We start from the raw sequence: 10,454 nt of genomic DNA on the forward strand, positions 1-10,454 counted from the left end.
ATGCCTTCTCCATAATGTTCTCAAAGGAGTGTGAAGTCTACCAATCCGCACATGGCCAGCGTGGTAGACTATGGCCAAAAACCCTTCTCACGCTGAGAGGAGACCCATACTCTGTAGTGAGCCGGCGATGGGTTAATCATGATGATGATGATTAAAGGATATCCATATCCTTGATGAAAGTATTATCTCGATTCACATTATAATAAAACTAGAGTGGATTTTAATTACTTATAAAAAAATATGTTTCAATTAAATTAATGTTAGATATCATTTATTTTAGGTTTTTGATGTAATCTTATCTACATACCTACTTACTAAAATAAAATTAGACTCATACCGTGACTTTTATCAATAACTATTGAATATGCCCAACGAGATTATTGGTAGCATGGAAATGATAGTCGGTCCAACCTTTGCAAAAATTTGCGTATTTTTGTCCTCATTTTACTGATCGTTTCCCGAGACGTAGGGTGACATCTCTGTATGTAAAGCTAGAGGTTAGTAGGTATATAATAAAGCCTGTAGGCATAGATTATCTACTATCCTGTAGGTATAGGTACTATCCTACAATACGCGATAGGTCGAGATGGCAATCGGGGTGGGGACGCCCGACACACCCGCACAGCCTCCGCGCTTGGTAGGTAGGTACCTACTTACTGTAATCTACATACTTACCTACTAATTACCTACACAATTATTAATTGCTACCTACCTAATCTACTCTATCATGAAAAATGTAAATGTTAAATGTGCGGGGCGTCCGGCCGCCTGAAATATTTCTTAAGAATGGATAGTAATATCTAAAGATATTCGACATTAGGTGTGGGGTGTGGTGTGGTCTAATACAGTCCGCCTTCGTAAAAGTTAAAAGCAATTTTGTTAATTGAGTAGATTTAAGATAAAGTAGATAGTTAGATACTTTAAAAAACTTACTCGTACTTACTTATTTTTTAATATTGTATTTTATATCGGTACTAATATTATGCTAGCGTACGTTTGTTTTTCGGTTTGTCCTTCAATCAGCCACCTACCTACTTAAGTACCTATTTATTATCCCGGAAAATCAAAGAGTTCTCACAGTATTTTTAAAAACCATAATCCGCGGGGACGACGTCGCGGACATTACCTAGGTAGGTAGGTACTTACCTCTTTTCGTCATTATTTTCTTCAAATTCACGAATCACGTCTGAAATTAGGACAGTGGAAACGTTTCCTGAGGCGTGGTTTGTCGTACTTATTTCAGAGGCTCAAGTTAGCAGTAGCGAGCGTAGAGTCGTGCAGTTACAATCGGTTCAGGCCTGAAAGAATTTCTATCGTTTTTGCTTTTTAATAATTATTATGACTATACATTATTTTATATGAATGCGATTTTCCTAAAATGATCCCTCTTAAATTATATTTGTGATACATTAGTGAATTGTATACCTAAATGTTTGCTTTACATTCAGATCGACTGCGGAGGTAAGCTAAATTTAAATTTTGAGCCTATGAAATAATGATTATAATATTATGCTTATATACTTTATTTAGAACCTGGTTAAGTAGACAAAGAAAAAGACAGTTAATCGAGCTTCTATTGATACTAGGCAATAAATTAATTTGAAGGGGCTATCTTAGATACCAAAATACCCAATTATTGCTCATAAGGTTACCTATAGGGTAAAAGGTATCAAATCAGACTTATTTTTAAAATTTTGCTACTTAACTGTTCGAAACGACTAAACCAACTTTGACAAAACGTCGCTGGTTGGTAGAGGACTATGCAGGAGTGATAATTGTTTTTCCAACACGAAAAAACAAAGTGTTCCCACGGGATTTTTTAAAAATAAAATCAGTTGCATTAGGCCTAAAGTTAAAGATGGGACGTGACAGTTCATCCTGACTTTAGGCCAGTGCCAGTGAGTCCTACATACCTACCCGCTTATGTGCGGGAATCGGGACGTATAACTGCATTTTTCTCAGTGAAAATCCCGACTGCGGTTTGCACCACACCTTTTTCAGTCTGCAGCATTAAAGCGCATAAAGTCCCCCATTTTGATTTTTTAAAGAATTTTTATGTGCCTACTCAGTTATACTCGTGCCATCAAGACGAATCTCATGGCTTAGCGTAGACCGTATCATTTATCAGAATCGGTTGAGCCGCGCCGCAGTTCTGAGCGGACATAGGAACGGAGATACATACAGGTTAAACACATACTTCGTCCTTCTGTTGGGCTTCGCCGCCGTCGCATACAAAATGCCTGAAGAAAGGATGTAAATACAATTTGTGCTATGTAGAAGATTGAGTGCCCCTACTTCTGGGTCAGCGCGTAGACGGGCACGAGAGAGACGGCGAGCGGAGCAGACGCGCCTAGAAGGCGAGAGGCTTGCTCAGGAGCGACGCGAGCAACGACAGAGGGAAAAGTTCGAATCACAGAACCAGGTAGGTAAGCTTTTTAGGCACTTTTTTTTAGCGCTCGGCTGTAATCAGACCTTGTAGCAACTGATGATACGGCCTAAGATAGAGCACGCTTGCCTAGAAGATGCCTATTCACTCTTGACTTGAAGGTACCAAACTATGAACAGACATCGATTTCTAATCAAAATCGTCATTATTAGGAGTATGTTTGTGTCCACGGCTCGACATAAACCTAGACGAAATCGCGCCTACACAATACAACCACACTAGTGCGCTTACACTTAGGTAGGTAGATAAATGGTAATTTTGTTGTGGGTTCTTAACTAGGTAATTACATAAAGTATAAAAATATAATGACTGAATTTAAAATTTAATAGAAAATCATTGGCATTTTAGATTTTTGCATAATACGGATGGAATTTCCTCACACCTTACTACAGCAGAATGTCATTTATAATACCTAATGTTATTGTATGTTTTACGGTGGTTTTACGTAAGTTTAAATGGCATGTCAAAGGAAATGGCACAAAACACAAAAGCCAATTGTTTATTTTCTCGTTCCAATAGAGAAAGCTGCAGCAAAATGACGAACGGGAATAAAATTGACTATTTGTATGGTTTTCTCAGAGCACTGAAACTATGTACCTACCTACAGTTTTAGAGTAGCGGCAGAGTGAACTAGTACCTAGCGATGGCGTTAGATTAGAGCACGGTCACATGAGTTGATATCCGGCGCGATCGCCGGTGGGTCGGGCAATTGTCCAGGATGCCAAATAGGTGAAAGAAGCGCTGAATTAAACCACTGCTAGACATAGGGTAGGTCTCTTGTTTATAATAAATAAATTAATAAATTAATTTTATTTCAAGCAAAAATTACAAGCCAATTTTTATAATTTTTATGAATGTTTTTACCTTAGGAAAACAACTCGGTTTTACCTAACTATACTTTTAAATACACATCAAAAATTGCGGAACCGGCAGGATTCGAACCCGCGTCTCCCTGGGAATCGCGCCCGGAGCGCCTTAGACCGCTAGGTCACGGTTCACTTGCTGCCAGTGCATAAAAAATGTTTAGAAAAATATGTAGGTCTCTTGTATTGACTTCCACACGCCACGGTCTTGCGTCGCCCAAAGCTAGCGACTCCCTGCGGCTGCGACTTGTTTCATGTCGTCTGTCCACCTAGCAGGGGTTTTCCAACGCTGCGCTCTCCGGTGCGAGGTCGCCATTCTAGTACCTTGGGATCCCAACGTCTTCTTAGTATATTATTAAGTAACTAGCTTATTCCCGCGACTTCGTCCGTGTGGACTACACAAATTTCAAGCGCCTATTTTACCCCCTTCGGGGTTGAGTTTTCAAAAATCCTTTCTCAGCGCATGTATACGTCATAATAGCTATCCGCTTGCCTTTCAGATCGATGCGTTCAGTAGTTTGAGCTGTGTGTTGATAGTTCAGTCAGTCAGTCAGTCAGCCAATCAGTTTTTCCTTTTATATAATATACAGGTTTATTTAAAGCTTCGTCGTGAGCTGGCTTCGTATGAGCCGTGGGGTCGTGCGGGGGGCGGGGCGCCCAACCCTCACGGCATACGTTTCACCAACCTACGGGCCGTCGGCATTTATCCGGAGGACGAATTAAAGGTACGAGGTAGCTACAAAGCTTAAACTTCGAAGGCCTAGATTAATTGACATTAGTCTCTACTTACCACTGAGATGGACATATGCAAAAGTACGCCGGAAGACGTGTGCCATACAAAATGACAGTTTTTTTGTAGCAATTCGAAACGCCCCAGCGAGCGCGAAGTTTTCGAGATACTTGTATCCCGAAAAATTAAAAGTTTTTCTAGAACCTAAATCCATGAGTCGCGAACATCATCTGGTTAGTTATTATTATATTGTAACAATATGCTGCAGTCGTTTGTGCAGTTTTCAGTCACCAGCAAATTATAACGCGTAAAATTTAATTCCTTACACGTCATTTTAATTTTTTGTCTATTTCATCTCAAAAGTACAGTCCTTATTTTAAAGGTGAACCGTACTTTTGACATGACAGTTGACCCATAGAGTTAAAAAAGCGCGTGAGGAGTCATTTTTTGCGGACTATACGTACGCATTGCACATCCGCATAGTAATATGAAAACTCCATCGCGTCATCAGAGCTTCGGGCGACTTAATAACGCTCATAAAGTAACAACATGCAATAAATCTATATAAGGCAAGGGTCACGTTGCGTATGTACGTCGACGACGATGCGTGAATGACGTAACGAGGGTGCCGCAGAGTGTGCTATTAACCTCGTCCTGACTTTACAAACGTGTGAAAATTTTACTTTTCGCACTGTAGTGTGGGAGATCTTAGAGGGCCGACAATTAAGTATTAGTTTACTAAGTAGATGGCCCCCCGCGACTTCGTCTTCGTGGATTAGGTTATTAAAAATCCCGTGGGAACCCTTTGATTTTCCGGGATAAAAAGTAGTCTACGTCCGTCTCCAGGATACCAGCTGTCTCTGTACCAAGTAATTATGTCCGCAAATTCATCTAAGTGGATTTATTTATTTATGTGAACTTAGGTTTTTTAAGAATCCCGTGGGAATTCTTTCAAAAGTAGCCATAACATTCCCAGGACGCAAGCTATTTCTGTACCAAATTTTATCGAAATTGGTTTAAAAGATGGGCGGTAAAAATCTAGCTGACAGACAGACAGACACACTTTCGCTAATTAAATAATTATAATATTACGAGAATGGACACTATTATACTTTTTGTCACAGAAAATCAACGAGTTCCAACGAGATTTTCATAAAATCCTGATGAAGTCATGGGTATAATCTATTTAGTACAGAGCTTATTCTTCCGGAGAATGGATGTAGGCTAAATTTTGTTCCGCAAAATCAGAGGCATCATATTATTGTGGTTAAGCCATAAACTGAATATTCTTGGCACTCTGCAGGGTGTATCAGCTCACGAGCTCAACCGACGGTGGTCGCTTTTTCGCCGACGTCATCGCGGTCGCACACCGCTGCGTCTGCGCGAAGACCCGCAACTGTGCTACGCGGAGCTGCTGCGACAGACTGTAGACAACGACATACGATACAGGCAAACTCCACGCGAGCAGCAGGCTTACAAACAAATATTAGGTCAGGGACATTCTCTACTGACCATTGCACGACATGACAAAATCCGCATCAACGACTTCGAACTACATATCGAATCGTCTCATGCAACCTTAGCATGTCGCAAGATTTGCAAACGATTTTATGGCTATGGTGTTGGTGACGCTACTTATTGCGAGTTTTTTCCAGTGATAATAATATCCTCTGTAAGAAGTATTCCTAATTGCTCGACGCTGTTTGACTCGTAAGGGAAGTCGAGCGGTGCGTACTACGGTGTATTGCTGGAATCGTCACTTGCAGATTTAAAAATAATTTCAGTGTATCGTGTGTTGCGAATCGTGACCGAATCGTGTCGTATGCTGGTCTGTGCATAAAACAAGTCGTTCAAAAACTAAGTGCTTCATTTTAAATATATTAGTGGTAATATTTGTACTACCACTAAGATGTTTAAAATAAATATACTTATAGATAAGTTTTAAAGTTAATATCGTTAAATTCGTTTTAGATGACATGGTGGTAAAAAGACAAAAAGCATTAGACGACGAAATAAGACGTGACTTGGAATATGAGCGGAAAATGGTAACCCATTGATATTATTTTTAGTTTAAAGAAATTTTACCACAAAATATTAGGTATTAAAATTATTCTAAAAACTAATTGTAGCAAACAATGGATGCTCCATGGGGTAGACCAGGACCAGGCGGAGCCATTTGGAGGAATCCTCGAAATATTGGTCTAAATTTCTCTAAGTCTATGGTAACCAAAACCTAATTTATTTATGATGTATTTTTCAATTAAGTATATATTTAAAGATTCAGACTTGATGTGTATTTTTGTAATAGCTGCAATTGTAATTCAGGGTTGGACAGATAATGAAATTTTTGACAAAATGAAAGGGGAGCACAAGCGGTTTAAAAGATCGTCACTTTTTTTACCTAAAGTAAAGACAGCCGACGATGAATCCAAGTACGATGTAAATAACGAAGAAAATGTTAAGCCTTCCAGTGTTGAGAAATTGCCTGATATAGGGAAACAGGCGAGCCCCGAGGTTAGTCCGGAGCGAAGAAGGAAAAGTAGTGACAGTAAAGAAGTGAAACAAGTCAAGAATGGTAAAACAAAACGGAGCCCTAAGAAGAATATGTTTGTGAAGAGGTTATCGAATGGTGAAAGAGTAAGAAAGACATTGCCTGATAACGAAGTTGACAATGGTGAGGGTAGTGGTGAAAAGAAACTGACGCCAGATGCTACGATATTGAGGTTGACGGGTGGAATAGAGCTTGTTCCTCTGTTGGCGCGGAGAAGGCGCGTGGGAGCCCGCACTTTGCCCTCCAGCGATGTCACTCGGCCTCCGGATCAGTCGTGCGAGTACGTATACCAATTACCAATCATGGAATCAATGACAACTGATAAGGTCAGCGTAATTATTGTTATAGATTATTGTTTTGGGAAAGTTTACTGCCTGCGAATTGATAGATAGCTATTATAAGCTATTCTGTCATGGAATTAAAGATAAACTTCCGAATCTATTTATAAGAATGATAGACCATTTCGAAATTAAGGTATTGCATTTCTATTTAACTAAGTAGAATCTAAATATTTTTTATTAAATGCCTACTACAACTTTTTTTTAACGATTAGCATATTTTCACAAATTTCAGATGATACCTTACGAGTTTCATTCTTATTAAAAATATCGATAAATATCATTATCAACCTATAGACGTCCACGGCTGGATATAATATGTCTCTCGTAGGCAATTCTGCATGCCACGGTCTTGCATCGCCAAAGTAGTTTAGCGACAAAGAAACAAAATATTATTGGCTTAACTTTTAAATAAATGTTCTCTATCGATAAAAAAGACAAATATATATATATATATATATAAAAGGAAAAGCTGACTGTCTGACTAACTGACTGAGCTATCAACTCACAGCACAAACTACTGGACGGATCAGGCTGAAATTTGGAATGCAGTTAGCTATTATGACGTAGACATCCGCTAAAAAAGGGTTTTTGTAAATTCAACCCCTAAGGGGGTAAAATAGGGGCTTATAAGTTATGAAGTCCACTCGAACGAAGTCGTGGGTATAAGCTAGTTATCTATATGATTTGTTTCACAAGTTAAGAATTAGGTGTGATGCTAATTTACGACATCGTAACGCGTTAAAATTTCTTGTCGCACAAGGTCTCACGAAGACAAACATGCAATGACTAGAGAAATGTTATTAATTAGTTTTCCAAATGGATGTTGTTGAAAATAACTTATAGCTGTTGTCATAGGCATCTTACATAATATGACTGCGCCTTCAACATCATCAAAATGAGGAGTTAATGTGTAGAAATACGTAGGTTTTGTAATTTGATTACGATTCATGATAATTACACGACGGCCCAAAAAACGAGTGCAATGTTTTCAGGGTTAGCCTCAATAGCTCAACGGTTAAGGAGCGTAATGAATTTCGAAAGGTCGAAGGTTCCAACCCCACCCTTGCACTATTGTCGTACCTACACCTAGCACAAGCTTTACGCTTAGTTGGAGGGGAAAGGAGAATATTGGTCATAATTAACATGGCATTAACATATTCTTTTTAAAAAAACTACAAAGGAAAGGATATGATAAGTATGTAAGTGAGTTTCTTTTAGTAGGGGAGCCCACGATGCTATATAGGGATTTACTCGAGCGTCTTGGGGACCTGTTGGATTGTGAAGATTAGGTGCTAAAAAGAAAAAACATGACAGGGCAAAATGTTTTTATTTTGGGTGGATTTGATACCATTAACCATACAGTTCATAAACAGATAATGTATTACATAACATAAGCAAAATAACATGCAGATAAAATTTTATTTCTGAGAAATTTCTGAGCAGCTTTTTTCCTTATAAGCTTTCGTAGCGTTTCATAAAAGGTCGTGGCATTCCCGTAATAGGTTGTTTCCATCAATATGAAGTATTGTGCGGCTTTTAAAACGTTATCGACGTAAAAGTGCCTGATTAATCTTCGAAACAGCAACGGTTCCAGTGAGATAATATTAATATTTAAGTAGGTACTTATAATCTATTAAACTGCATGTATTTAACTTGTCGCATGCGGCGCATGTTTTACGTCGGGGAACAACATGCGACAATATGGCATGGTACAAATTTGCAGCCTTAAGCAGCATGCGGCATGCATCATACTGTAAGATTAGAATGCTAAAGATTCTTCCTACATTTTAATTTATTCAAGCTTGCCCTGTGGCATGCCTCTGTGTCGCACTGTGTTGCTTTGGGATAAATGAAGCTTTATTACGGTAGGTAGCTACATCTTACTAATATTTAAAAAAGAGGAAAGATGTGTTTGTTTGTTTGTAATCGAAAAACTCTGAAACTACTGAACCGATTTAAGTAACTAATTCTTGCACCATTACAACACTAGGTACCTTTATTTAAAAGTAGCATAGTCCAGAACTATACAGAATAACTTCACGTGAGCGAATCCGGGCACATCAGCTAGTAAAATATAATGTAAAGCGATTTCATCAGAAAAGGTAGATTTATTCATAATTTAACATAAAACTTATTTTATTCAAATATTATGCAAATATGATTTCTACCACGTCGATTAGTTTAGCATGGAATAAGGGCATTATGCAAGTTAGTATTTTCCAAATTAATGAAGTGTTTAATGGAAAATTCAAATCATTTTTGCAGATGGCGCGAACTCTCAGTGGATTATTTGAGGGAACTAAAACATCAAATGCGCGTAAAATGTCAACAGAAGGAGGTAATTATGTACAACTATTAAATAGGTATAATGTAAATGATAGATTAATTTCTAAGTAGGTAAATAAATCTTTTTTTACTGTAGAAGTACGCATGCAAATTGATTTGTTATTTAATTTAATCACATTTATCACATTAGTCAAGAATTTTAATTAACTTTACAACTCATTAATTTAGTTATTGATTTATTATCAACGTACATAATTTATTGTGGTTCTCTAACGTGAATAGTAAACATTGGTAGCTTTAATACCTACTCGTATTTATGTTTTTTTAACCATATAGGCTTACGATTGACTGCAATTATACCAAACAGGAGATGATGCAGTCTAAGAACTGCGCCTGCCTAGAAGGTGCCTATTCCCTCTTCTTTGAATATACTGATATTATAGCTAGCGGGAAAAAAGGAAGCTGATAGGGCATTCCATATTCTAGCTGTGCATATTAGAAAGAGGAAGCAAAGCAAGATTTTGTAGGGGTGCAGACATTGCCGATGCATCGCGATTCAAGAGTAAAATGGCGAGGGTGCGCTAGGTTGAATAGTTCCTTAGCTCTCTCTCTGGAATACCGGTGTAATCAGAACGCTAGCAAAAACTTAGGGTTGTTGTTGTACTACCTAAACACAATCCAATGCCAAGAACCATTTGCCTGATCTTGTAGTTTTAGTGATTTAGTATTTTTCAAACCCTCAATGTATAACGTGCAAAACTCGGGTCAATGCCCTACCTATGACGCGGCATGGACTCCGAGTGGCCTATTTACGTAACGTTCGTTGACCTCTAGCGTCAGTCAGATGTTTTATTTGCAATATATTATGAACTTTTAAAAAATACAGCATTTTTTCGCGTTTTTATGGTACCTTATCAGTAATCATCAGTGCTATCATCTGTCTTCGTTTATGCTAGCGTTCTGGTTACACCTTGTATATCCTGTAGAACACCGACAGTCAGGCATCGTCACAACTAGGCCATCAAGGCTCTCTTTTCCTACTTTTATTAAATTGGACTTGTTGCATTAGGAGAGCCGTCGTGATTCGGCAGAGAGCGTGGTTCGTCACCACGCCACCTGGGCCTCGTTGTGGGGCCGGCCGGGGCACGGCGCGCCGCAGCTGCGCGGCCGCTACGCGCGAAGCAACCTCGCGCAACTGCTGTATGTGCCCCCGCCGCTTGCTAATGCTCAGCTATAG

The 10,454-nt window shown here is 38.8% G+C and overlaps 1 protein-coding gene across 1 annotated transcript; it reads left to right on the forward strand.

Annotated features, from left to right (window-relative positions):
- The first annotated feature begins 1,367 nt into the window (after positions 1 to 1,367).
- On the forward strand, positions 1,368 to 10,454 carry LOC117987203 (trichohyalin). The gene is made up of 9 exons (XM_034974160.2): positions 1,368 to 1,461; positions 2,278 to 2,422; positions 3,912 to 4,034; positions 5,343 to 5,529; positions 6,011 to 6,084; positions 6,169 to 6,261; positions 6,365 to 6,870; positions 9,197 to 9,269; positions 10,287 to 10,454. The coding sequence occupies exons 1-9, from the start codon at positions 1,430 to 1,432 to the stop codon at positions 10,452 to 10,454; spliced, it is 1,401 nt and encodes a 466-aa protein (XP_034830051.1). The 5' UTR covers positions 1,368 to 1,429.

The sequence above is a fragment of the Maniola hyperantus genome, chromosome 12, assembly GCF_902806685.2.
Source record: "Maniola hyperantus chromosome 12, iAphHyp1.2, whole genome shotgun sequence".
Lineage (NCBI taxonomy): Eukaryota > Metazoa > Arthropoda > Insecta > Lepidoptera > Nymphalidae > Maniola > Maniola hyperantus.

Bases quoted from the DNA above. Each gene is read 5' to 3' on its own strand.
- LOC117987203 (XM_034974160.2), top strand. From the start codon at position 1,430: ATGTTTGCTTTACATTCAGATCGACTGCGGAG. The intron at 1,462-2,277 runs GTAAGCTAAATT...TGTGCTATGTAG, and splicing joins CATTCAGATCGACTGCGGAG to AAGATTGAGTGCCCCTACTT. The intron at 9,270-10,286 runs GTAATTATGTAC...TTGTTGCATTAG, and splicing joins TAAAATGTCAACAGAAGGAG to GAGAGCCGTCGTGATTCGGC.